This window comes from Stylophora pistillata, chromosome 2, assembly GCF_964205215.1.
Source record: "Stylophora pistillata chromosome 2, jaStyPist1.2, whole genome shotgun sequence".
Classification (NCBI taxonomy): domain Eukaryota; kingdom Metazoa; phylum Cnidaria; class Anthozoa; order Scleractinia; family Pocilloporidae; genus Stylophora; species Stylophora pistillata.
Window position 1 is genome coordinate 22,203,077 of NC_142520.1, and position 27,372 is coordinate 22,230,448.

General features: G+C 39.9%; 2 protein-coding genes and 3 pseudogenes across 2 annotated transcripts; all 5 read left to right on the forward strand.

The window, feature by feature from the left end:
- The first annotated feature begins 8,882 nt into the window (after positions 1 to 8,882).
- LOC148737778 (uncharacterized) lies at positions 8,883 to 11,559 on the forward strand (annotated as a pseudogene).
- Positions 11,560 to 11,848: 289 nt separating this feature from the next.
- Positions 11,849 to 14,441, forward strand: LOC148737779 (uncharacterized). The gene is made up of 3 exons (XM_088750019.1): positions 11,849 to 12,007; positions 12,369 to 12,520; positions 12,685 to 14,441. The coding sequence occupies exons 1-3, from the start codon at positions 11,968 to 11,970 to the stop codon at positions 12,826 to 12,828; spliced, it is 336 nt and encodes a 111-aa protein (XP_088606145.1). The 5' UTR covers positions 11,849 to 11,967; the 3' UTR covers positions 12,829 to 14,441.
- On the forward strand, positions 13,905 to 15,623 carry LOC148737780 (uncharacterized; annotated as a pseudogene).
- A 52-nt stretch (positions 15,624 to 15,675) lies between these two features.
- On the forward strand, positions 15,676 to 16,383 carry LOC148737781 (uncharacterized; annotated as a pseudogene).
- A 4,984-nt stretch (positions 16,384 to 21,367) lies between these two features.
- LOC148737782 (uncharacterized) lies at positions 21,368 to 23,605 on the forward strand. Its single transcript, XM_088749341.1, has one exon. The coding sequence runs from the start codon at positions 21,368 to 21,370 to the stop codon at positions 23,603 to 23,605; it is 2,238 nt and encodes a 745-aa protein (XP_088605467.1).
- Positions 23,606 to 27,372: the final 3,767 nt, after the last annotated feature.

Consider the following 27,372-nt stretch of genomic DNA (forward strand, 5'->3'; position numbering starts at 1 on the left):
TGAAATTTTTTTTCTGAGCTGTAATTTTATTTCTGAGCAATAGTTTTACTTTCCCAACAAGTATTTCTCATTGCAATTATGAATTATTTGTAGTATGTCTATTTTTCAAGCTGCTTTTCCCTCATTAATCATTTTATTTTATTTATTTTTGCTTTTTCTTTTCTTTCTTAACTAACTTAATGCCATCTGCAACATAAAATGTACTGAGCTAACAGAATACTTCTGCTTTATTTAACTCCCTGATTCACAAAGTAACATTACCATCTTGGTACTACTAGAAAACAAATTTTTAAGAAACAAAACTACTGTAAGGTAAAATAATTATTATAATATAATTTAATCGATGTGAATAGAGCACTGCATTGTCTTTTCTCATATTGCAACAGCCTTGAATGAATCAACTATCTTCTAAACTTGATTTCTTATATTCAGAGGCTGCATGCCTGAGTTATAAACAAAGAATTCTTGTTGGGTGCTTATGGAGGTGTAAAGAACATAATGATTATGATGATTAATGTTCCAAATTAGAAATGTCAGAGGGAAATTATCAGAAGTATTTTCTGAAGTCGAACAAATGAAGTTAACGAATGTTCAGGAGAAAATTGATTAGATTAAGTCAGCTGTAAATTCCCAGTTAACAGTAAATCCTGAGGAGTAACCAAAAGCTTGTAATTAGCCTTGTACTACTGTGCCCATCTAGTCAAATAAAAATCAGTGATGGGATATTCCCAAACATGAACAATTATAGCACCATGCAGATGTCCTTTTCCCAGCTTATTACAGGGGAAGGGGAGCACTGGTATGGCTACGCTAGTTGTAGTCAATAAGAAATTCTCAACGAGTTTCAGCAATATACATATATTTTGCCACCTTGAAAAAAAATGGTTACAAGTCAAATAGGAATGTTTCATAATGATGTTCTCAGTGTGGGGATATGATGTAATATTACTGATGGGGATCATAAATATATCTTATTAACCAAGCGGGAGGGCCGCACTGGGAGAATATCGGCCCGAGGTCTTGACAGTACGGACCGGGCTGTGCTCGGTCCGTACAAAAAAGGCTGAGGGCCGATATTCTTCCAGTACGGTCCCGAGCAAGCTTGGTTAATAAGAGATTTATTATACGACTGAAGTTCAAAGGGACACAAGTGCGGTATCATTCGGGACCATTCAGGACAGTGCCCGGTCCAATATTGAGAGATTATTGACCGGCAATAGAGCATTTTGATTGGTTGATTTTAGTTATTGGCCCTCTGACTGCCCAAGTCGTGTAATAATTATCCTTACAGTGCTTCAGAGCATGTGATGTATATGATTCCTTAAGCACATGGAAACTATGTAAAGCTATGCAAAGCTAATCCAAAAAAAAATGAATTGAAGAAGAAGAAGAGTGGTTGATTATTTGCATAAATTAATGCAATGCACATGCAAGGTAGTGGAATATACTTCAGGTAAACATACATGTGCCTGTAAAAGTTTCAAATGACTGAGTTATAAAAATATAACAATAATAATAATCATAATAAAAAAGTGGGTTTCATTGAAAATGCTTTCGTGTAACACAAATACAGCTGTTTGGGAAATTAAAGTAGCAGTTGTAGTAACAAGTACAAGAAAACGTACCAAAGACAAGTAATAGAGATCTACAATCGATTAATATCAATAAAGACTTAATTCAAGATAAATTGTAAATGAACCAATCAGGCTGGACGGTCTCAAATACAAACAAATCACAATTTCTTCGATTTCCACTCCCTTTGTAAACATCACCATTATATGAGCTTAAGTCAGGCTTATTCTGTTCATGAGAGATAAGTTTTTGATAAAACTGCAAGTATATGAAATGTACAAATGTTTTCATATTTTAATTTGGATCTATCAACAAAGTTGAAATGGTAAATTGGCAACCGTAACGATTACAAAAGCTGACGTTTCGAGCGTTACGGATACCCGTTCTTAAAGGCACAGAAAATCAGAAAGGTGGAATGGCGAAAAATCAGTCTAGAAAAGTAAAATTCTCAACCAAGCGAAGGATTTCCAAAATGAAAAGGCACCGCACGCCGGCGCAAAGTGAGTGTGAATATTTTCACAACTCAATAATTACGTGTATCGCTTCATGCTAATAACACTTAAAAATCCAACTAGTCTTCAGACTCGCTGGAAAATTATCTTACAGAACTAATCTCTTGCTTTGTATGGATAACTATCGCTGTTTTTGACAATTCTGAAGGCGAGGGCGACTGACGAACCACGATCGCACTTCGTAAGTACGACGGCCAGCTAAAGTCAGCGAACAGCACAAAACTCCAAACAAAATGACTCCCCTGTACCGTTATTTGTTAAGACGTGGTTTAAGTATTAAAAACCCATTCAAAGGATCAAACATAATAAACAAGGAGAAGTATCATGGATATTTTCCGACTTAAAACCTTGCAAAAGGCCGATGTTTTCATCGAACTAGTCCAAAATCACATGGAAGCACTTGGCAGCCTAATGTTGATGACCACTGACCACTGTGACGTCACCAAATAGTATTTCCGCGGTGTCGATTAGGGTCTTTTCAGGCAGTTGGATCACTTACACGGATTGGGTCGAGCAACGATTAACCGAGCGACGGTAAACGCAAGAAAATGCATACCTCACACGAACTCACCGTTGCAGAAAACGCCAGAAAGTGCGTGCTTTCTGGTTAACTCCAGCGAACACAACGTTGAAATGCGAAAAAACTGCTGCAGAGTTCATGTTACTTTCCAGAAGTTAACCGAACAGCAATGAATGGTAAAACGCCGAAAATGAGTTTAAAGGAATTTTCTCCAATTCATCATCGCGGAAAAGTGTTGCGAATAGAAGAAAGTATGATACTTTCTATGCGTTACACGAACGGCAAACATAGGAAAACACTACGTTTTTCCGTATTTACACTCATTTAATCTTACCGGAAAATGCCTGTTTTCAGCCGTTAACTCCGGTAAATACATTGTTGATCGCTCAGAAAATGCCAATGAACAAACGCAGACAAGCTGTTTGCCTTGCGTTAACCGAGGGTTTAATGCCGGAAAATGAATCCTTTATCTACATTTATCGCGGGGGAAAACTACCGAATAAAGTAACGAATACTTAGATTCACTGAGGCGAAAACGCACAGAAAATATCGGATTTTCCGTTTGCAAAACACGGATAAACGTCAGGAAAATGACGCGTTTTCCGTGAATTCAACCTTAGTTTTCCGAAAGTCGAACGCTAGGTTTCTCGTCCTGTGAGTTTCTGCAAGTACATTGATTGCAAAAAAAAATGTCCATATGTATTATTTGTATGTAGTGGTAGTTATATGTGTTATTAATTCTGTATCATTCTATTCTTTTTCAGCGAAACTCTTTGGATATCTTGCCCATAAAATAAGGCATATTTTTTGTTTAAAAGTTACCTTCTAATTCCACTCCATTCAGGCTTAGGCTGTTTCAGAGTCACAAGTTGTCTGATAAGTTAGGCAAATTTTATGACATTTCCTTCATATTATTTGAAGTACATGCATTTTAGGAAAGAAACAATTTTATGTAAAGCTTTTTTTGTCCTCCTTTTAATGTGATATAGTACTAGTCACTAGTGTAAATGCCTGTCGACAAAAAATTCAAATAAAAAAGGTTGTTATCACTTGTCATTTTTTTCTTTTTAGGTGCGATCTGTGTTAAGACCCAGTTTTTTATAACCTGGTAAAGTTTAAGAGTCCATAACATACTGTCATTGCCTGAGGTAAATAGCGCAGGAGGCCGAGAACTAACTTAGCTTTTTTATTATTTTAGATCAAATTGTGTTATTGATACGGCTCTTTTTCTGTATTGGCTCTTTGGTCCTCTGCTCGACGGAATAATGGCTAATTCTTTGTTTACTGCTTCCATTTTTTCTAAAATTCCCCTGACCCCCTTTTGCTCGAGCTCGCTATGAACAACAAAGTCTATTTTAGTATAAGTTTGGCTAGTAGCGTAAAGCCAGTCACTTAGCAGGAACATGAATATTTTACTTACAATTTAGCCAACTTTCTGTTGTTATTGAAGACTTCAGCTGGTAGCTCTGCTATCTCATTGTCCTCTAAGTACCTACAAAAAGAAGGTTACCCTGAATTTATGGTCTGTACCAAGTTGATATTTTGAATTTAGTCAGTTTGTGGTTAAAGTAGTGAGTGTCGAAGGGTAACATTGAACAGAAACCGAGTGGTGCTTAAGAGGTAGCAATTTTTTTAAGGACATAAAACTTTATTGACTCTTGCCATACGTTTAGATTCAATTTTGCCAATCGTAACGGTTTTTACTAGCCTTTCTGATGTATGATACTAGAACAAGATGTTGGGAACCAATTTTCCTAGGGCCAGGTTTTTACTCGCCTCACTTTGTATTGCCATCAATGTTCTGTGTGTCATAAAGGTACTAAAGGGCTGTGATAGGTCATAAAGAGGTAAAGGGAAGAGCAGGTGTCTGGGTTTTCTCTATCTGTGCATTGGGAAAGGGGATCTCCAGCGGTTAGCGCTATATCAAACACTCTCACTAGAATAGGGCTGGAGAACTTTAGCTGAAGCTATTCGAACTGTACTCCATTTGGAAAGGAAGTAGCTTTTGTTCGTTGTCAAAATGAGAGATTTTCATGAACAACTCGTGGCTGTGCACTTTTTTGGTTATTCATCATCTCACATTCGACTTTTTCTCGCAAAATAATTGTGAAATTGCACTTGGATCATTTTGGTACTATTATTGAACACTTTAAAAGGTGCTTCCGTTTAGTCTGTGTAAAAACTCCAATTACCAAAAAAAAGGCTAGACTCCAAACTCCACAGAAATATGTATTTAAAAAGCATGTGTTAAAACAACCACAACTTTCGGATCAAATAAAACTTGAGAAGCCTCTTAGAATTCCAAACTGAGGGATAAAAAATTACCTCGAACGAAAACTCAAAAACCAAAACAACTCCGTAAAATAAAACAGCAAAGGATACCCGAAAAAAATTCTCCAGGTAAATTTTCAAAGTCAAGGTTAGAGTTCTTTGACCTGATTGGCTAACTTTTAAACTCACGTGCGCTGCGCGTGAATACAGAAAGAATACAAATGGGGGAGAGGATGAGGAAAATTGTAGTTTGAAATTTAGAAAGCAAGCAATTAGCGGGAAAAATGAAAAAATAAATTACCGAGCTAATCTTTTATGTCTTGAATTTTTGACTTACAGATTTATCGAATTGAAGTTGTTTTCAAACTTAGTGGGATTATTAACGATTAAAATCACATTTCAATCGCATTTCAGTCGAGCAAGTGCTTGTTATTTATCCTTTTGACCATTTGTTTAAACTGGGTTAGATAAACTAAGCTGGGAATGGGTTTAAAATACCTTTTCAAAAGTGTTGCGAAGTCTCCTAATGCTATTGCTTAGCTTTTCCTTTTGAAGAAAAGGGGAAGTTGCGTTTTTCCCCCTTAAGATGGCTTATCTTCTACTCTGCCAAACATGTCTGACTGCGCATTTCTTGAAACTTCGGAAAATATCTGTGCGCCTGATACATTTAGAAAAGTATGTTCTAGTGAACTTAATGTCGAGTACTTGACATTTAAAAAAAGCCAAGTAATTGAAAAAATGCCAAGTAACTACCGGCGGTTAATACCACTAAAACAGATAACCTGAGTTACACAACACTGTGCATTTAATGGCTTTGTTAAATATCAAGCAGTACATTTCGCCACCGGAGAGTAGAGCAAATCATTTCTTACCATTTTCGCCACGAATAAAAAGGTCCATCTTAGGTAGACAAAATTTGCTCTCGCATTTTCCAAAAAAAACAATTGGCGGGCAAAAAAAAAATAATAACCGAGCTAACATCGAAGACTCCGGGTGGTAGTTCTGCTATCTGATTGTCATATAGGGACCTATGGTTCCTAGGATCCCTGAGCTTAAATACCCTTAGAGCAAGAAATCAAAGAAAGAGCTTAATAACAAAGTTAATAAGAGTACAATGTAAATAACAAGATTTTAGGATCATTTTCTAAACAATCATCAAGTGTTAACTTATGAATGTTACTTACAACTCAGTCAACTCGAAGTTGTTGTCGAAGACTCCAGCTTGTAGCCTCTTGATTTGATTTCCATTTAATTTCCTAAGAAATGGACAAAATTGAACCTAAAATCGCTCGTTAATGGGTAATCACGATTCCTAGAGTAAGTCTATGTTATTTGTACGTTTGACCACTTTTTTTGTTGTTGTTTAAATTGGCTTATATAAACTAAACTGGAATGGGTTTAAAATACCATTTGAAAATTGTTGTGAAGTCACATTATGTTTTTGCTTAGTTTTTCCCTCTGGAGAAAAGGGGTAGTTGCGCTTTTCCTCCTTAGGATGGCTTATCTTCTACTCCGACAAAGATGTCTGACGGAACATCTCTTGAAACTTCGGAAAATGTCTGTACATTTATACATTTGGATCCGATTATGTTCTAGTGCACTTAATCTCGAGTACTTAACATTGAAAAAATACCGAGTAGCTTTAAGCGGTTGATACCACTAACAATGGAAACAACTGAATCAAAGATCGCTCCTTAATGAGTAATCATAATTCCTGGAGTGAGTCTATGTTATTTGTCTTGTGGAACCAGTGTTTGTTTACATGGGTTTAGATAAACTAAACAGTGAATGGGTTTTAAAAAACCATTTAAAAAGTGTTGTGAAGCTCCTTAATGAAAAAACGTAGCAAATTGGTAAATTCATAAGATTTTTAATACACCTAGAATATTTAACAGAAAAACGTTGATGGGCTTGAAGTATAAATTTTCTTTTCCCAGACTTTTTTTCCGCAATTGCTACATTTTTAGTTCAACTGCAAGTATCATAGCTTAGTAGCACCCTATTAGTATCTGTGAGAAACGGGTTGGTATCCCATCCAGGCCTAATTTTTTTTCAGGCTTATTTTCTTCAACTCAAGTCAAATTGCAGCTCACATACAAGGACGATGATTTCTTTGATTTTTAATCCGCAGGTCAAAATAAATTTATTTCATTGCAAATTCATAGCTTTACGTCGTGCAGAAATAATAAACCATCGTTTCCCTCAATAAAATATTTCTAGATGATTTATTGAACGCACTTAATTAGATATTTATTTTATCTGTCTTTCACCTCATTAACACATGTACATTTTGCTAGCCAATGTAACGAAAGGTGTTTTCATTTTAATTAGAGGCAGTTGCGCTTTGGATTGACCTCTTCAATTGCAATTTTGAGAAGCGGAAGAAGCAGCACTGGGTAAGTCTACCCGGTTTTGAACTCTAAAAGTTACCACAAGGAAGTTTTGTGTTTGAACCTTTAAGGCCTAAAAGTACACAGTACAAAGATAAGTGGGCTGTTCATGTTTTTGAAATTGAAATGCTGCACATGACAAAAAAATTCCTTTTTAATAGAGCTGGATAGTGTGTTCAAAGATTATGATTTTCACCGAGTGCAAAGTTTTGAGGAAAGGTTGGAAGGACTGGACACCTTCTCCCAAAACTTCTGGCTTACAAAGTTCGTCTGAACAAACGAACAAACACCTGTTCAAGTACTGCATTCTTTGGCAAATTGATTCCAACTGAGCTTGCTCATCTGTGTTACTTACTGGGGGATATCGACGTTAGAAATGGTGAGTAACTGAAAAATTCAACATTATACTAGTTTTCGAATATCTGGAAACGGACGGCAATTTCATTGTTCACTCTCAGTAAAACTCAAGAAAAGCACGATGCTCATCGCATGTTATCCAGCACCAGGAAAATACCCATAAATAGTCTGTTTTCCTGAATGTTTTTCTATAGTTTTCCCATGCGCACAAACGCAGCGTTTCCCAAGCGTCTTCCCACAGAATAACTAAGGGTGAATGCCAGGAAAACATGATGTTTGTGATTGTTTTCCTGCTCCACGAAAATATTCTAGTGTATAGCTTGATTTCCTAAACGTTTACCTATAGTTTTCCCGTGCGCACGAAAGCAGGATTTCAGTTTCCAAGCGTTTTACCACAGAATTATCAACAGTGAATGCTTTGAAAAAATGATGTTTGTTGATTGTTTTCCTGCTCCACGAAAACACTAGTGTATTGCTTATTTTCCTGAACCTGGGAAAACTATAGTTTTCCCAAGTGCGTGAACGCTGCATTTGCCAAGCGTTTTCTCGTGATCACAGAATTACTGACGACCGTGATTAGGTGATGAAGACTTGTTGTTCGTCTATTGTTTTCCTACTTTATAGAAACACTCGTGAACAGCTTACATCATTTTCGAATAAGTTTTTGTGTAGTTTCCTTGAGCGCACGAGCGCTACATTTTCCAAGCGTTTTCACACAGAATTACTAGAACTGAACGAGAAGAAAACACGATGTTCGTCGATTGATTCCTTGCTCCGAGGAAACGCTAATGAATAGTTCGTTCTCCGGAACGTTTTCCTTCTGTTTTCCTACTCGTCCGAACGATGCATTTTTAAAGTGTTTCATCTGAGAAATGCTGACGGTCATCGCCATGAATACAAGATGTTCGTCGTTCATGATCATTATTTCCTGCTCTATTAAAACGCCAGTGGATATTATGTCTAATATCTATAATATTGACCACGATTGGGTCATTTGAGGAAACTCACTCCTGTGAGCCGTTTGGGTCATTTAAGTGGATTGGGTCTTTTCAGGCAGTTGGATCACTTACACGGATTGGGTCGAGCAACGATTAACCGAGCGACGGTAAACGCAAGAAAATGCATACCTCACACGAACTCACCGTTGCAGAAAACGCCAGAAAGTGCGTGCTTTCTGGTTAACTCCAGCGAACACAACGTTGGAATGCGAAAAAACTGCTGCAGAGTTCATGTTACTTTCCAGAAGTTAACCGAACAGCAATGAATGGTAAAACGCCGAAAATGAGTTTAAAGGAATTTTCTCCAATTCATCATCGCGGAAAAGTGTTGCGAATAGAAGAAAGTATGATACTTTCTATGCGTTACACGAACGGCAAACATAGGAAAACACTACGTTTTTCCGTATTTACACTCATTTAATCTTACCGGAAAATGCCTGTTTTCAGCCGTTAACTCCGGTAAATACATTGTTGATCGCTCAGAAAATGCCAATGAACAAACGCAGACAAGCTGTTTGCCTTGCGTTAACCGAGGGTTTAATGCCGGAAAATGAATCCTTTACCTACATTTATCGCGGGGGAAAACTACCGAATAAAGTAACGAATACTTAGATTCACTGAGGTGAAAACGCACAGAAAATATCGGATTTTCCGTTTGCAAAACACGGATAAACGTCAGGAAAATGACGCGTTTTCCGTGAATTCAACCTTCGTTTTCCGAAAGTCGAACGCTAGGTTTCTCGTCCTGTGAGTTTCTGCAAGTACATTGATTGCAAAAAAAATGTCCATATGTATTATTTGTATGTAGTGGTAGTTATATGGGTTATTAATTCTGTATCATTCTATTCTTTTTCAGCGAAACTCTCTGGATATCTTGCCCATAAAATAAGGCATATTTTTTGTTTAAAAGTTACCTTCTAATTCCACTCCATTCAGGCTTAGGCTGTTTCAGAGTCACAAGTTGTCTGATAAGTTAGGCAAATTTTATGACATTTCCTTCATATTATTTGAAGTACATGCATTTTAGGAAAGAAACAATTTTATGAAAAGCTTTTTTTGTCCTCTTTTTAATGTGATATAGTACTAGTCACTAGTGTATATGCCTGTCGACAAAAAATTCAAATAAAAAAGGTTGTTATCACTTGTCATTTTTTTCTTTTTAGGTGCGATCTGTGTTAAGACCCAGTTTTTTATAACCTGGTAAAGTTTAAGAGTCCATAACATACTGTCATTGCCTGAGGTAAATAGCGCAAGAGGCCGAGAACTAACTTAGCTTTTTTATTATTTTAGATCAAATTGTGTTATTGATACGGCTCTTTTTCTTTATTGGCTCTTTGGTCCTCTGCTCGACGGAATAATGGCTAATTCTTTGTTTACTGCTTCCATTTTTTCTAAAATTCCCCTGACCCCCTTTTGCTCGAGCTCGCTATGAACAACAAAGTCTATTTTAGTATAAGTTTGGCTAGTAGCGTAAAGCCAGTCACTTAGCAGGAACATGAATATTTTACTTACAATTTAGCCAACTTTCTGTTGTTATTGAAGACTTCAGCTGGTAGCTCTGCTATCTCATTGTCCTCTAAGTACCTACAAAAAGAAGGTTACCCTGAATTTATGGTCTGTACCAAGTTGATATTTTGAATTTAGTCAGTTTGTGGTTAAAGTAGTGAGTGTCGAAGGGTAACATTGAACAGAAACCGACTGCTCGAAGGATATTTATTGTGAATTTTGTGCGTTATGGCTGACGGAAATGACCCATCTATGTGCAAGAAAAAGCGTCCAACAGATCGAGGTCTTCAGTTCTCTTTCAACAGAGAGCTTCCTCAATAGAGCAGACTTCTTGGCATCAAAGACCGCGTCAAGATGGCAAAAGGTGCGCTAAATCTAACAAAAGCGACCTCAAGTACACAGGATGCGGATCTGATGGAGGCTCTTCTGTTACCTTTTGAGGAGAAAATGGAGAGGAAAGGACTGACATCGAGCCAACTGAGCTTATCATCAACTGGAAGCACAGCTATTCCGGACCCCCCTCTTGTTTCTACACCATCTACCACACTGTTTTCTTTTCCTTTAGCGTCTTCTACTCCATCTTCGTGTATTTCTTTACCTTTCTCTGATGCTGTTTCTCCAATTTCCCCTCCACATGCAGAACATACACCACAAAGAATGCAGATCACTACGCCTTCAGCAGAGAACGACCCCATATATATCTCTGCAGCGAGGGAGCTCTGCGATCTCTGTATTTTTTTTTTTTTGTAACACTCTCTCCACAGCATGCTGTTACTATGGAAAACTCAATGATTGCGATTTAGTAATCTTCAATCGACAAAGTCACGTTGTGTCCGTAACAGTTTCATGTGTATGTGGAGATTCATTCAAGTGGCTCTCCTCCTCTATCATGGTAGGATGTCCTCCAAAGTACTATGTAAATTTGAGGTAAGTACCTTTTCGTTTTCTGCTGGAAATTTTCTGAAACTCGCTCTCTCTGGTCACTTATCTGCCTCTGTTTTTCATAGATTGGCAATGCACTTTCTCTAATGCTCCTATGTTGTATTTCTTCTTGCAAGCAAATGGCAGTCAACAACAGTTTACAGCAAGCCAAATGATGATCTCTCCACCAAAATACTTCAAATGGACTGAGCAGTTTTTTTATTTGGTTTCTCTCTTACCTGAATTCTAAAATACCTCTTTTTTTAAATTACTTCAACAGTCTTGAAAATGCATTGTTATGCAACCATTGTGAATAGGGTTTGCAATGAGTCCATGTCTGCTGCCCAGGAAGAAGTGAAAAGCACTCCTGGTTATGTTGTAAATGGAGAGGTACAGGTTGATTTCAATTTTACTTTGTCCTTGGCCACATACTTATACAGCAGTCTTAGAGTATGGGAGGTGCATGCTTGAGTTTTGTTCAATTGTTCCTTTTTGCAAGCCAGGATCTTTGCAAGCAGTCAATTTGATGCATGGGATCCAGTAGACTTCTGCAAAGTTCTGCTGACTAGCACATCTAAGCATACAATATCTGATATCAAATTGTAACCCCTGAGAGATTTGTGAGTACAGAAATGTGTTCACTGTTATGTTTTGATATCTAACATTTCTTCCTGTAGTGTGTTATTACAGATGCAAGGCATGACTCGAGTAGATCAGCAGTACACACAACGGTGTCAGCCCTTTCTTTCTCGTAAGATGCTTTTGGACTCTTTGCATGATATGTTGAACCTTAATACACTCAATGCTTTTCCTAAAAATATTTTTATTTTTACTGATTCTGTTTAGAGCCAAAAAAAGTTTTAGGAGTTGTAAACTGGAGTAGGGCTAGTGAAACTTCAGCAGTGAGCCGTGAAGTCCCTATGACAAAAGAGCTGCTGACTTTTCTAACTGAGACCCAAGGTATGATACATTTGCAGCCTCAATAATATCCTACCATTGATGTAATATGAGTATGGAGGACAGAAAAATCTTTTATAGTATGACTAAAGTAATTCTCTTTTTTTTTTGTTGTTTATTTATTTCTCCTGAGTACTTCTGCATGAAGAACAGTCCACTCAGTGAGCAAGAATTTCATGCGAATTTAATTTTTGTTATTATGAACACATTGTGTTATGTAATTCCAACAAGACATAGCATAATTCATGAACTCAAAGATTACACAATTTTCTGTAAAAATGGAAAACCAGAAGCATTATACTTACTATTATTAATACTGATCTATTAATTTGTTTTTCTATAATTTTCTTTATTTATGACTCAGGGAAATCATGTCAATTGACGTGCGGAGTCATGGTGCAAGCACAATGGCTACTTAATGAGGAAAAGGTTTTAACTAAACCTGAAGCTGTAGCTCCCTATAGGAAAGCCATTATGTTAACCTCAATATATAGACATGCCTATGATTACGTGCAGGTAATTAATTGGCAGATGCTACTGTATGTTTTTGTTTCTTTGTATGAAAAAGTTTGCCTTTTCCAAATTAGGGCTGTTGCAGTAAAAGCCTTAAAAAAGTTACAAAAAATTCATGTTCTAGCTAGTTACAGAAAAAGCCACTCAAAATCTGTTAACTTCTGCAGTGTAGTGAAAGATACTGGATTGAATCTCTCCATTCAGTGATGCTAATTTATGCTGCTAAGCGGATCCATTATGGGGATGACACCTTCAACATACACATGGAAGTAGCCATTCTTGATTTATTAAAAGACTTATGCTGTTGTTAATTGTGCACAATTGCTTTGGCACTTTTTGAATGCTATGCTTACTCTTTCTAGTTGACTTATCTCTCTTGCAGAATGAAAATGGGAATAGAGAAATATTGTCTCTGCAGATGTACCAACATGCCAGGAATCCAAATCATCCGGCAGAGATCAGGGTGCTTACTGCAAAAACATTCAATATCAGGGAAACCATCTGGTCTACATTTTTTAATCTAAATAACTGATGTCCATTCTGCTTACCAGTGATTCTGAATTCTTGAGATAACTTCAAATGGGAGCCCAAATGTCTTGTAAAAGATGTGAGGTAACCAGGGAAGAATAATTACACCAACTGCTGGTACTAAGTAGTGAAGCAGTCATGAGTATTACAGTGTAGGTATTATTTAAGGGACTTTCCATGCAGTTTTATTGATGTTTCCACCCCTTAATTTTGTTATGACTGTATATGTTTCATGAACTTATTCAATTGATATTTATAATTGCTCTCCTTGACATGGGGATTTGTATGAGAATTTGCTTATTCCCTTTTATGCCCCATGTAAGGAATGCCTGGAGGGTTACGAAACCTTGACCTCACATCTTTTATAACACAATTGGGCATCTTTTCCCGTGCTACATTAACTTGGTCCCTAAGTTCCACTTTTCCGGCCTGGTAAACAGGGTCTTTCCAGAGCCCATATTTCTTTAGAGATATCCAGTAAGTCTTATAATCTTTACGACGTCGCACGTGATTTTCTGTGTGCACTGCTCTCTACTAAAGAGCTTTTTTAAGTCCTTTATTTCACATTGGAAAAAGCTTCCCAACCTTATGTTTTTTATATTGAGTGGCTATGGCCATTCACTTCCATGGCAGAAGAAAGAAAAATCAGGCTTTTCGACTGACTGGAAATGACTAATCTACTATAGGTATGCTATTGGATGGGGCATGGGATTTTTTGGCTGCCAATGCAAGCTACGAAACCATTGACCACTTTCATAAATGGCTGCCGGATTAATATTCTTTTGTTTAAATTTAGATTAGCCTTTTTTACCTCGCGAGAGAATATTAATCTGGTAGCCATTTATGATGAAAGTAGTCTATGAGGGGCCAATTTCTTCAGGGTATTTCTGACAGAGCCATTAATGATTATCAATTTTCAGAAGATGTACTGAAACAGTCCGTGCCACTTAAATATATAAATCTTGTCTGTAAAACACAAAGTTTACTTTTTTAATACTAAAAAAGAGGTCTGGCTGCTACGTAACATTAAATGTCTTGGAGTTGACTTAAGGTTACCCAAACTCAGTTCCTCAGATGATAATGTTGAAAAGTTTGTTAAAAGTTTAGACATTGGTCATGTCACACAGATCCCAGGGGGCATCAGGTGTTTCTGATTATTGATTTCCACATGAGAGTTCCCCATCTTTCTTGTAAACATGTCTGGTTCAATGAAAATGAAAATCATTTAATTTTTCAGTTCTCAGATGATGGAGCTCCTGAAACAAATGAGATGACAATGTCAATTGGAAGTATGGTGAGCTGGAACTTTGGTGATCAGGTGTAAGTGTAAAAGAGAAAGATCAAATAATGCATGACCTCTGGAAGCAGCTCACTGAAGAGATGAAAATGTTTGAAGGTAATGTTTCCACTGCTTATGATAAAGGGTACATTGTTGAATTTCAGCCAGGAGCAGGCATGTCCTGGCAGAGCTGGGCAGCCAGTGAACTCAACCAGGCAGCTACATATCCTTCCTCAAATGCAAATGTTCATAAAGGAAACATGAACACCAATGGGGGTAGTTTTGGAATGGGTAAAGATGATACCTGGAAACCTTACACTAAGGAAATGACAACCTCTAATACTGAAAAGGTAAACAACGATTTTCTTGCCTCTCTTCCCCAAAACCTTTCAGAAAAAAATTGAAATTCCAGAAAGTTACAGTTCATGGCTGAAAATGGCATCCGACAGTTTGATCTTCCTAGGATTGGGCATTTTCCAGACAAGTTAAGGCCAGAACCCATGCATTGTAAGATCAATTCCTGGCAACATTATATTGATCTCCTGTACTTAGAGGCCATGGAAAGAGGAAAGTTTGATCCTTTTGTTTCTGCTCTGGGAGCACCTATAGGGAATAGAGACTCTTTTGAGGGTTTCTGGTACAGACAGTGTTGGGGAGCGTGCTAGGAAGCAGGAGATGTTACAGAAATCAGAGGTGGACCTAAAGCAATACCTGCAGAAGAGAATTTTTCCTCATGTAAGGCATACATCAGGTAGGGGGGGGGTGGGGGGTGTGGACTGGGATACTTGGCTTCAAGAGTAAAAGAACATTTTAGTGATGAAGCTAACAGGTATAACAAGTTACCAGTTAGGCTTATTGGCAATCAAGCCATTGCATTGGCTTCATATTACCATTGTTTACTTGACACTTAAGAAAGTGAAGACGAAACAGAGGCATAAACAATCCAACGATTGGCTCTTAGCAAGATAGGTGAGTGTCTGAGGAATGCAGGGGGACTTTTTAAAAGAATAGAGACCAACTCTGCCCATGTTGCAGAACTGAAAGAAATGTGTAGTATGTATTTTAACTTGATGTCTTTGCTTTTTTCATCCAGTTTAACAGAAGTTGCATAAGCACACAGGAGACGCTTTTAGAGATGATACAATGCAAAAGTTGCATAAGCATGCATAGACTAGATCACGAGGTTGTAACAGGAGATGCGTGGGAGATGATAAAATCAGTTTTTGTGTGTGAGAGCAGAAATTAAGAGAGATGTTGTGAAAAAAAAGAGGAGAATAAAACAAGATTTGTTAAGGACAATTTTCGAGTATGTGAGTTAGTGTACCCCACAAGTTTGGTACATTTGTGTTGATGTCACAACACATGGACAGTTGGATATGCCATTCCCTATCATGGAAATTTGCTTTTTACAAGGTATAGGGTGGGTTATGGCATTGTCTCTTTGCAGGCTAAAGAGGCCAAACATTCTGGAGTGAGGGAAGATTTGACCTTAACTAACCGGTCAACTGTAAGCATCACCACTGGTAAAGGGTGGCAAGTAATGCAAAGTAATTATGTTCGCTCATTTCACCTCCCAGAACATCAATCAATGCCCTCTTGTTATCCCTCACACTACCCATGACGTTCTCGGCCACACTGTTACCAACCAAATGTTTGCAATTGTGGTGGAAATAAAGAAAATGATTTGCTCAGTTGTCAAGTTTGTTTGTCTAGTATTGACCTGGTGACTTGTGCAAGCAGCAGAGGTGCGACAGAATCAGTGTTGTGTGCACTAAAACCCAAATTCTGTAAACAGTGCAATACTCGCTTTGCTGATAACTTATCACTGTGGTCTCATTTAAAGTTCTGTAATGCCACTGAGCTAAGAAGTGTAGCTATCAATCCAACTTTGATGACAGTACCTGGTTTAAAGGAAGCTTTACATAGTAGAGGATTAAGCACTGCAGGTAATAAGGAAATTCTAGTTAAGCGCCTTGAAGGTGCATTGGCTTGGGAAGGGTAGTTGAATTATTTTTTAATCAACAGTTTAAATCTCCCAAAATATTTGATGTGAAGTGTATTTCTCTTGGCCAAGTTGGTGCACAATAAGGCATACTTGCACTGAGAATGATAACTACGATCTCAACAAATTCTGTGTACCAGTAATGTGAGTAATATGCCTACTTAATAAGAAAAATATTTTCAAATTGATGCAAAATTGTTTAAATTAGCTATGTTTGCTGGACAGGTTAAACCTGTCGGAATGCAAAAGTACTGTTGTCACTGATATCACTTGGTATGCACTGATGTAATTTATTACAAAGAAAACTTTATAAACCCATTTTTTTTTAACTGACTTGCATTTTAGAGGCAGGGTTTCTGGTCTAATGTATTTATGGAATTTTGTACATAAAGGTTTGAGCACTAAACCCTTTACATGCTTACAACAGTATGAATATTCTCCATACTGTTCTCAATACATTTTCCAAGGTGCTGGCAAGGAGAATTTGTTCAACAATCAAGAGCTCCTTTAGTTAGTAATTATTTCCTTCATTCTTGTGACTTTATGTTTAATTTGGGGTTAATATTGTAAGAAGAAATTAGATGCTGGTCACTGTTAGGGGTCAAAGGGTGAATAACTAATGACTCAGCATTTTGCTTGTTATGTTGTGATTTGTTTTAGTAATGGATTTGTCTTAAATAAAAGGTACAAAAGGTTGCAGCTTGATAGTTTTTAAGAGCAGGATGAAGTATACATAGATAAATGAAATTTGTTTTTAAAACGAGCAATTCTCTATACTGATAGGATAATTTCATAGAATAATGAATCACAAATCATTGTTAGTTAAATAATAAACAAGCTTTTAGCTGTTATGTCTAGGTAAAACCATACTTCTATTTATTTACTCCAGTGTCCTTCTTTCTACAAGATATAAAGATTAAATTTTAAAATATACGCTTGTATTAATAAACATATTTCCTTCAGAACTTTGTTTCAGACTACATTCAGGGTTGTCATTCTTTTGCTATAATTTTATGAAAGTTTCGTGACAAGGTCTTTGTAAATGCGCGACTTTAATTGCGTGACTTGAAGTTTGCGTGACATTTCAGTTACAGTTGGCCTTTGTGCCATTTGAGCCTTTCGGATAGTTTATCTTTCTTTAGTTGTTGCATCGTACGCTCCTTTACTGTTCACTGTTATGTCCGGCGTCCGTCCTAAGGTCACTTCTTAAGTTTTGGTTTCAAGCCACCGAAGGATAGGGACCGATATTTTACGAGATCTATTAAAGATAAGTCTCCGTAACGTATCCCCAGGCTTGGTTGTTATTTTCTTCGGTCGCGATTTTCTCGGCGCTTCGTTCGGCCTTGATGTTCGCTTGCCGCTACAGTAAAATATCGCCAACTGACGCCTTTGGCTGGAATTAAAGTTTGTTGAGGATGAGCGATAGTGGTAGTCGATCGCCTCGAGCTACGGTTCGAAAGATTCTCTCATTGGAGAAGAAACAAGCAGAAGTTGAAATTCCAAATGACTTATGTGACTTAAGTGATCTTAGTTTGGACAAAGCCAATAGTCCTCGTGGCAGGAAATTCGATCCTTCTAACTTGAGAGAACCACACGAGCGTACTTTGACCGACAAAGGCAGAGCATATCAATTGAAAGTTCGCGCTTTAAAGAAACAAGAAGTGGAAAACAAAATACGTAAACATGTTGGAAGAATTTACTCATTGCTCGAGCCCCACCCGGGTACCGAAGAATTGGAAAAGGAAAGACAAATCCTGGATGTAATTAAAGAGGAGCTTAACCAGGCATACCGATCTTATGACGAGTTACTTGATGATGAAAGTGCTAAAGGTGCCGCTTACCGATATTTTGATTTGTGCGATCGGGAGTTTATCGAATGCCGAATGCGACTGTCCGAGATTGTTCGTTCAATCGAACAACGAAAGCACGAAGAATGCGAATCTAATAAGCAAGAAACCAAATCAGGCCGTTCTGGAAGATCAAGGGTTTCAGGTTCTTCAAGATCTTCTAGGTCGTCGGTCATGTCAAAGAGAGTAGAGGCGGCGACCAGAGCAGCGAAGCTAAATGTCGAAATGAAGTATCTGGATCAGGAAACCAATTTAAGAGGAATCCAGTTGGAAAGAGAGATCGCCTTGGGAGATGCTGAGGAGGAAGCTATCAAATTGGTCATGAACGAAGAAGTGAAGAATGGCATAGTTCGCAATAATACGAAATCTGATGAGAGAATCGAACAAAGTTTCCGCGAAGCTAAATTCGATGTCGGAAAAACTGTCATAAAACATGAACCTTCACTGTTGAGACCGGAAGCACTTCCTTTCACGCCGCAAGTGAGAGAAGCCGCTAGTCAAGACAACAATTTCGCCCCAGAGCGAGACGAGCCAACAACACATCAAGAAGTGACTCTTAAACAAATAGTCAGTCTCCAAGCAAAGCAAGCGGAATTAAGCGCTCTCATTGTCAACCAGCAAAGAGCCAGCACGCTTCCCTCTCAAGAACCGCCTGTATTCAAAGGAAGCTATTTCGATTACCCGACATTCATAGCTGCCTTCGATGCCATGATAGAAAAGAAAGTTGACTCAGAGAAAGACAAACTGTATTTTTTGAGCAAGTATACGTCTGGTAAAGCCCACGAAGTCGTGAAAGGTTTCTTGATCTGGGATTCTGACAAGGGTTACGAAGAAGCTCGCAAGCTCTTGGCTCAGCGTTTCGGCAACCCATTTCAAGTGGCCGAAGCTTATAAGGCTAAATTGAGAAATTGGCCGCAGATCGTCGAAGGAGATAGCTCCAGTCTTCAAGATCTCTCTGATTTTCTTATCCGTTGTGAAGGGGCCATGCAGTCTATGAAGTACATGGAAGATCTAAATTCAACAAGGTTACTACAGGAAATAAGCACAAAACTGCCCCTCAAGTCAGGTTCCAGGTGGTGTCGCCAAGCACGTGATATCTTGAAGAAAACGGAGAGAACAGTATCCTTCCATGATCTGGTAGAATTTGTCAGAGAAGTAGCAGATCTCGCGAATGATCCGGTCTTTTCTCCAGAAGCTTTGAAAAGTAAAAGAAACAAGGGGCCCGACAGAAGCCGAGTAAAGAGAAGTCAGGAGGCTAACAGCTTTGCATCGTTCTCCTCTCGTACCCGGCCTAGCGAGAGCAGAGGAAAGCCTAATGCAGAGCAAGAGCTGAAACAACAAAGTTCGTGCATCTTCTGCGGTGGCAACCACCCACCTCACAAGTGCGGAGAACTAAGCAGGAAGAGCATTGACGAACGCCTGGCACTGGTTAGATCGAAAGGCCTCTGTTTTGGATGCCTGAAAAGGGGTCATCAATCGAAGAACTGTCGAGTTAGGTTAAATTGCGAAAAATGCGGTAGGCAGCATCCGACTCCACTTCATGACCCTACGTATAAAGAAGGATCTAGCAACCAGAATACTCCTGAATCAACTCGGTCCGATTCGGCCCAAAGTCATCAAGCAAGTTCAGAGGTCGCGGACAACGACAGCCACTCCAACCCCAATGTTGATGTGTGTAGCGCAGCGAGTGGGCATGGCACTGTAACGAATTCTTTAATCATCCCAGTCTATGTGTTTCGTAAGAGTCACCCCGAGCTTAAAGTCAAGGTCTATGCGTTATTGGATGACACCAGTGACACGACGTTTATCAAGACTGACGTGAAGGATAGACTTGGAATCCCTGGAGTTGATTCGAAACTTATCCTTAGTACCATGCTTGGAAGCGAAGAAATCGCCGTTTGCAGAGTGGATGGGCTGGTAGTTGAGAGGATAGATCAGCGCGTTCAAGTCGAGCTACCTAGGACATACTCCAGAGACCAGATACCATCCAGAAGAGACCAGATTCCTAGTCCTGAAGTTGCAGCCGTGTGGCCACATCTCCAAAAGGTCAAAGATAAGATTATGCCGTATCAAGAAAGCTTGGAAATCGGATTGCTGATTGTCTGCAGCTGTCCGAAGGCGATCAAGCCTAAAGAAGTTATTTTGGGTAAGGGAGAAGATCCTTACGCCGTCCGCACTCTCCTAGGATGGGGAATAATTGGTCCCGTCAGTCCGTTAGAAGATGTTCAGCCAGACTGTGGAGAGCATTTAGCGTCGTCTTGCAAGCGAATCCTTGCGTATGAAGTTGATACTGGCCGCCGTAGCAAGCGCAGCTTTGTTCTCAATGCCCAAACTAAAGAAGAAATAAATCCCTTTGCAGTGACACGAATGTTCGAACGGGACTTCTCAGAGGAATTTATTCCTGGATTGGGGCTTTCAAAAGAAGACAGAAGATTCCTCACCATCGTCAGGGAAGGAATTACTCAACTAGAGAATGGCCACTATGAACTGCCCCTACCCCTGAGGAATCCGAATGTCGTTCTTCCTAACAACCGTGAGTCAGCCTTCCGTCGCTTGTTACAACTGAAAAGAAGATTCACGGCCGATAGAAGATACCGTGACGACTATGTCACCTTCATGGAGAATACGATAGAGAAGGGTTTTGCTGAAAGGGTGAAACAAAGCATCTCTTCGTCGTCAGATACAGAACAACGAAACGTCTGGTATATCCCACACCACGGAGTAAACCATCCCAAGAAACCAACTAAGATTCGCGTTGTTTTCGACTGTGCCGCAGAGTTCAAGGGAGAGTCTCTGAATAAACACCTGTTACAAGGCCCGGACTTAACGAACACTCTTACAGGTGTCCTGAACAGCTTCCGTCAAGAGCACGTGGGGTTAATGTGTGATATTGAGTCCATGTTCTACCAAGTGTGTGTTGCTGAGGAGTACCGGGATCTACTGCGCTTCCTCTGGTGGGAGAATGGAGACTTTTCGAAAGCTCCAATTGAGTACCGAATGACGTGCACCTTTTCGGTGCAACCTCGTCTCCTGGTTGTGCCAATTTTGCTTTGAAGAAGTCTGCGCAAGATAGTGAGTGCGAGTTGGGATCAGCTGCCGCTGACTTTCTGCGGAACGACTTCTATGTGGATGATGGATTAAAGTCCTGTGCCACGATTGAGGAGGCGAACCATTTGATCAAGTCTGTGAAAGAAATGTGCAGAAGAGGAGGCTTCAACCTGCAGAAGTTCGTTTCCAACAAGAAGGAGGTCATAAAGAACATCCCAGTGATTGACAGAGCTGATCACCTCAAGAGCATAAACCTCGATCTTGACAAGTTACCCATGGAACGAGCACTCGGTGTTCAGTGGTGTATTCAGTCAGACACTTTCCAATTTCGTATAGCATTGAAAGACCGTCCTTGCACAAGAAGGGGAATTCTCTCCACCATCAGTTCTATTTTTGACCCGCTTGGTTTTATTGCACCAGTGCTATTAGAAGGAAAGAGTATTCTACAAGAATTGTGCCGCAATGGTGTGGATTGGGACGACCCAATAATACCTGAGGTGATCAGAGCAAGATGGGAAAGATGGAGGACTGAGCTTCATGTTCTTCAGCATTTTTCAATTCCCAGATGTTTCAAACCTGATGACTTTGGAACAGTAGTAAAGAAAGAGCTGCACCATTTCTCCGACGCCAGCACTAAGGGATACGGTCAATGCAGTTATCTGAGGCTTCAAGACGATTCCGGCAGAATCCATTGTGCCTTTGTAGTTGGCAAGTCGCGAGTGACCCCCCTCAAGCCTGTCACAATTCCACGTCTTGAATTACAAGCCGCGGTAACTTCTGTGAAGATAAGCCAACAGATACGTCAGGAGCTAAACCTTGAAGACGTCCAAGAGTTCTTCTGGTCTGACAGCAAAGTTGTCTTGGCCTACATTGCCAATGAAAGTCGTAGGTTCCATATTTTTTTTGCCAATCGAGTTCAGCTCATTCAAGACTTGACTTCAGTGGATCAGTGGAAATACATTGAAACTAAACCAAACCCGGCAGATGACGCCTCCCGCGGTCTCTGTCCAAATGCTCTTTTTACTTCGAAGTGGTCTACGGGACCTGCATTCTTGTGGCAGAAGGAGAAGGAATGGCCCGTCGATGAGAAAGTTTTGCCAGATCCCAGCCAAGTACTGCCATGTGACCCTGAGGTCAGGAAAGTCATCGCCTTAGCTACAAAGTCCACGAAGAAGGAGCTGAAGATTACAGACCGTTTGGAATACTTTTCTGATTGGTTCCATGCCAGAAGAGCCGTTGCCTTAAGTCTTCTGTATCTTCAAAGGCTACGAGAGCAAGCCTTTGCGGAGCACAGGGTCAGCAATAAGAAGGTTATGCTTCAAGTGCAAGACCTTCAAGAAGCAGAAAGTGTAATCATAAAGTCCGTCCAGTGTACCGCCTTTTCTGAGGAGCTTAAGTCGTTGAAGTCCTCACAGCATGTTAAGTCCCTCGAAGACAGATTAGCCGCGCCAGCAGAGATAAAGTTTAGTCCGAAGCAATCCTCCCTACATAAGCTGGATCCCTTCCTTGACTCGCAGGGAATTCTACGCGTTGGCGGCCGCCTTAGAAATGCTTCACTCCCGTTTGAAGTCAAATTCCCCGTGATCTTACCTCGAATGAGCCACGTGACGACTCTTATTATAAGGTACTTTCAAGAGAAGATAAAGCATCAAGGGCGGGGACTGACTTTGAACGAGATAAGAGCCAATGGTTACTGGATCGTGGGTGGAACAAGCGCAATTGGAAGCTACATCTGGAGCTGTGTTGTCTGTAGAAAGATGCGTTCTGCAGTGGTAGAGCAAAAGATGGCAGATCTGCCAGAGGATCGACTAGAACCAGCTCCACCTTTCACTTTTTGTGCAGTGGACTACTTTGGCCCCTTTTCCATCAAAGAAGGGAGAAAAGAAATGAAGAGGTACGGAGTTCTGTTTACATGCTTAGCCTCAAGAGCCATCCATTTGGAGACTTCCACTTCACTTGAAACGGATGCCTTCATAAATGCGCTTCGTCGTTTTATATACCGCAGAGGGCCGATCCGCCAACTACGAAGCGACCAGGGAACGAATTTTGTTGGCGCTAAGCATGAGTTGAAGGTTGCGCTTGCAGAGCTCGACCACGAACGCATCAAAGCAGAATTACTTCAGAGGAATTGTGATTGGTTCACCTTCGCTATGAATGTTCCGTCTTCTAGCCACATGGGTGGAGTCTGGGAGCGGCAGATCCGTACAGTCAGAAGCGTCCTGTCCCCATTTCTCCAGAACAATGGTCTACAGCTGGACGACGAGTCGCTTAGAACGCTCATGTGCGAGGTGGAGGCCATCATTAATAGCCGTCCATTCACAGTTGACCTCTTAAATGACCCAGGTTCGCTAAGCCCCCTACACCCAACCACTTCCTCACTATGAAGACGAAGGTTGTTCTCTCGCCACCTGGTGTCTTTCCGTCAGGTGGCAAGTTTTGCAGGAGGCGTTGGAGGCGTGTCCAACATTTGGCCAACGAGTTCTGGTCACGATGGCGGAAAGAATATCTGCTTGGCTTGCAGCAACGTCAGAAGTGGACAGCGTCCCAGAAAGATGTAGGCGTGGACGACATCGTGATCATTAAAGATGATAACGCTCCCCGCAGTCGTTGGTAGCTGGCGCGTGTTTGTGCAGTCAACCGAAGTTCTGATGGACGCGTTCGCACGGTGAAGTTAGCTCTAGCAGACGCTTGTCTTGATAAGAAAGGAAGGAGAGTTAAGGAAGTGAAGTTCCTGGAGCGTCCAGTTCAGAAGCTTGTCCTGTTGATGTCTAAAGATGACTACGAGAGTGAATCCCGGGGTGTATCCCAGCCGAGGAGCCATTGACTTTGCTGATTATTTGATACGATCATTAGCACGAACACTTCAAACCTTTTTAAAATGTTTAATTTCTCCTTAACCAATTTGCTTATTTGTAGTGAAACACGTTGGTGTTTCAGGGGAGCCATGTAAATGCGCGACTTTAATTGCGTGACTTGAAGTTTGCGTGACATTTCAGTTACAGTTGGCCTTTGTGCCATTTGAGCCTTTCGGATAGTTTTTCTTTATTTAGTTGTTGCATCGTACGCTCCTTTACTGTTCACTGTTATGTCCGGCGTCCGTCCTAAGGTTACTTCTTAAGTTTTGGTTTCAAGCCACCGACGTATAGGGACCGATATTTTACGAGATCTATTAAAGATAAGTCTCCGTAACGTATCCCCTGGCTTGTTTGTTATTTTCTTCGGTCGCGATTTTCTCGGCGCTTCGTTCGGCCTTGATGTTCGCTTGCCGCTACAGTCTTACCAAACATTAGCAAGTCTTTTTGTTACTTAATTAACTGTCAGGCTAGATCGTATTCAAATTCAATAGCTTTTGTAAATTTGAGTCCTTTGCAAATCCTCGATCATAGCGCTGCATGTAAAATGAGGTTGTTACCCTTTGATGTTTTACTGAATAAATAATTTGAAGCGGCGTAGTTTGCGTGAAAACAGTAATTGACTCGACGCTGTAACTTTGAAGCCCGCGACCATCCTCAGGAATTTTCTCCAAGCGCCGCTTCTTGAGAAACTTCCTTCCCTTAAATCTCGCCGGAGACCAAATTTCTCTGCTGTGTCAAGCCTTTGGAAACTGAGCGTGATTTTCTGACCATTCTTGTTCTCTCATCCCATAGTTGGGTTTATTTTGTGCAAAACGAACCCTCCTTACGCCTTGTTTCTCCGCAGAAAACTTCACCTTGGTATTCCAAAACCGATCTCCTCTCTCTGTTTCATCCTCCTTGCCGAAATGCCTTAAACATTGTTTAATGTGTTCGCGCTATCATTATTTGCCGCCACTTTTGAAGAGGCCTTTACTTTTCGTGTCAACTGCCGCTGGCAATTTCTGCGCCAGCGCGCATCAGAGTTGCGGGAGGAAAACCCTAGGCAACTGACCATCATTTGCTTGGGTGCTAGGAATTCATCTACAATGACTGATATGCGGCTCCATTTTCATGATTTCCATGCCCCATATCCCTGAGCCACCTCTGCCGGATCTGCTATGTTTCCAGTGTGTTCTATTTTAAATTTGTCTTCTAGGAAGGCCTTCTGCTTAGCACTAAAATGGAAAGCCTTTCTCGAAGATCGTAATGCCCAGCTCTACGGTAACGCCTGAATTCTTTACTCTGCAATCTCAGAAGTGGCAATATAGGTCTATGCACTAGATCCTTCCTGATGTTTTTCAAAGGCATATTTGCCTTGTTGAGAAGCGAGTGCCTTTCCCCTGTAAATATGCGCTTGCCGTACAGCATACGCCGCAACACTTTGCAGTGGTGCTAAAAAGTACTCACGAATCCTTAAACTTAAAAAGAAAAAAATATCGGCGTGTTTGTTGGCAATGGATGCAACTTCTCTTCTTAAACGATGTCTTCTGTCTTTCTTGAAGAAGAGACTGCTTTTTGTCAAACAAGAGGATGTCTTAGAATTCTCCAAAATAAAAGTCACTGTCGGGAAAGACTGAACCCCTCTCTGAACCCACCAGTTTGAACAAAGAGAAAGAGAGGATAAAAAGATGGCCATAAAAAATGACTATAAATAACGCGCATGAGAAATTAACATTTGGTAAAAGTGAGCAAGAATTATAAGGAAAGAATGCAAGTGTTTGGGGTAACTGACGTGTGCTTTGCAATTGCGGCCCAGGACATGGGGTTCCGCTTGTCGTGTAACCCGAGAGAAGCAGAAGGCAGTTCACGACAGCATTTCGTGAAGCGAATGCGCAATCTATGTTTGGCGCTAATGCATGGTATGTACAAATTCATTAACAATACTCATATTAAAGTGTAAATATGGCAAACATATTGATTTATGGTTTGTTACCAGTTTCAAATTGTATCCGTATCGTACAGGACGCTTTTGCATTTTGGCTTGTTTTGCTTTTAAAATAACCGCTAACATTTTGAATATCAGGTAACCTGAGCAACAGAAACGACGAAAGTTGAACTAAATTAGCTTTCTATCCAGTGTAGAAACGATTTTTTGCCCCAAAACGGCCTGGTGTCTTTTCAACGTGCGCATTGTTGATTTTTCACTTCCAATTGCGTGACAAGGAATAGCGTATTTTGACCCCTGTGTCAGTTTTATTTGGGGTCCTAAAATTTCGTAGTCTTGAGTAGCCGAAAAATTGTATTGGATTTTTGTGAATAAGAAGCCTTGTCCTTCGCTGGATTAACTTGGTATAACCCCCTGCCATGTACCAAGGTGCGATTTGACCCTCTCAATTTTGCCATTTCTTTGTCCGCCTAAATGAGTGGAATAATGAAAAAAAAACAAAAATTGCCCAAAAACTTAGTTCGCGACGGACGTTTGTAAATACGTGTTCTTTCCATTGAGAAAATCGTTGGTCACATTTATCGTTTGGTTTATTCTCAAGCGACGTTCAAGTTGTTGGTTAACTAGACCTAGTGAAGCTGACACGAGAGCCACTAAATCGATTTTACCGCCGTTCGCGTAAAATCAAAATGCAATGGAACTTAGAGTTTTTTGTCTAAAAAGAATTCATGCAGACGTATATTCTGCCAAAGCTAGGGGATTTTCAATTTTTTCATATTGCACACCTCCAGGCGCTATTTAGGGAGCGCCGCTCTTGAGTAACTAAGTTTAATTTGATCTACGAACAAATTCGGCAAAAGTCCGGCGCTCATCATGTAAAAGTTTGTTTAGAATGATGCTATTAAATCTTTATTACTTTCTTTGTATTTATATCCGAAGTTATCACCTCAAATTTCTGAATAAAAGGAGCTTCTTCCTGTTCAATGTTGTACACTTTTCTCATCCACAAAATATTTCTATTAGATTTTAAAAACAATTTTCAACTAAAAGACTTCGAAAAAGGACAAAATGGAAATAACACACCAGACCCTATTGCACTCTAATTCTAGTGCATCCCTTAATCCAGTTTAACAGAAATGTAAACAACAGTAAATGATAAAATTCAAGTACAGTTATAGGGAACCGGATGTCCTCTATAAAGGTCTTAGAGAATCCGTGGGGGTTCGTGAGTTATCTAACACCGTCCTGTATTTTTTGATAACGTGCAGAGAAAAGAGCTGAGGTGTTCACCACTGGTATTTTGTTACTTAATTGAGGTAAAGAAACGTGGTTCAGAGACACTAGCATATGGGGTCTGGATTTAAGAAGGACT

Coding starts and splice junctions, on each gene's coding strand:
- LOC148737779 (XM_088750019.1), top strand. CDS start 11,968: ATGACAAAAGAGCTGCTGACTTTTCTAACTGAGACCCAAG. Junction 12,008..12,368: donor TTTTCTAACTGAGACCCAAG/GTATGATACATT, acceptor TTTATGACTCAG/GGAAATCATGTCAATTGACG. Junction 12,521..12,684: donor ATGCCTATGATTACGTGCAG/GTAATTAATTGG, acceptor TAACTTCTGCAG/TGTAGTGAAAGATACTGGAT.
- LOC148737782 (XM_088749341.1), top strand. CDS start 21,368: ATGTGCAGAAGAGGAGGCTTCAACCTGCAGAAGTTCGTTTCCAACAAG.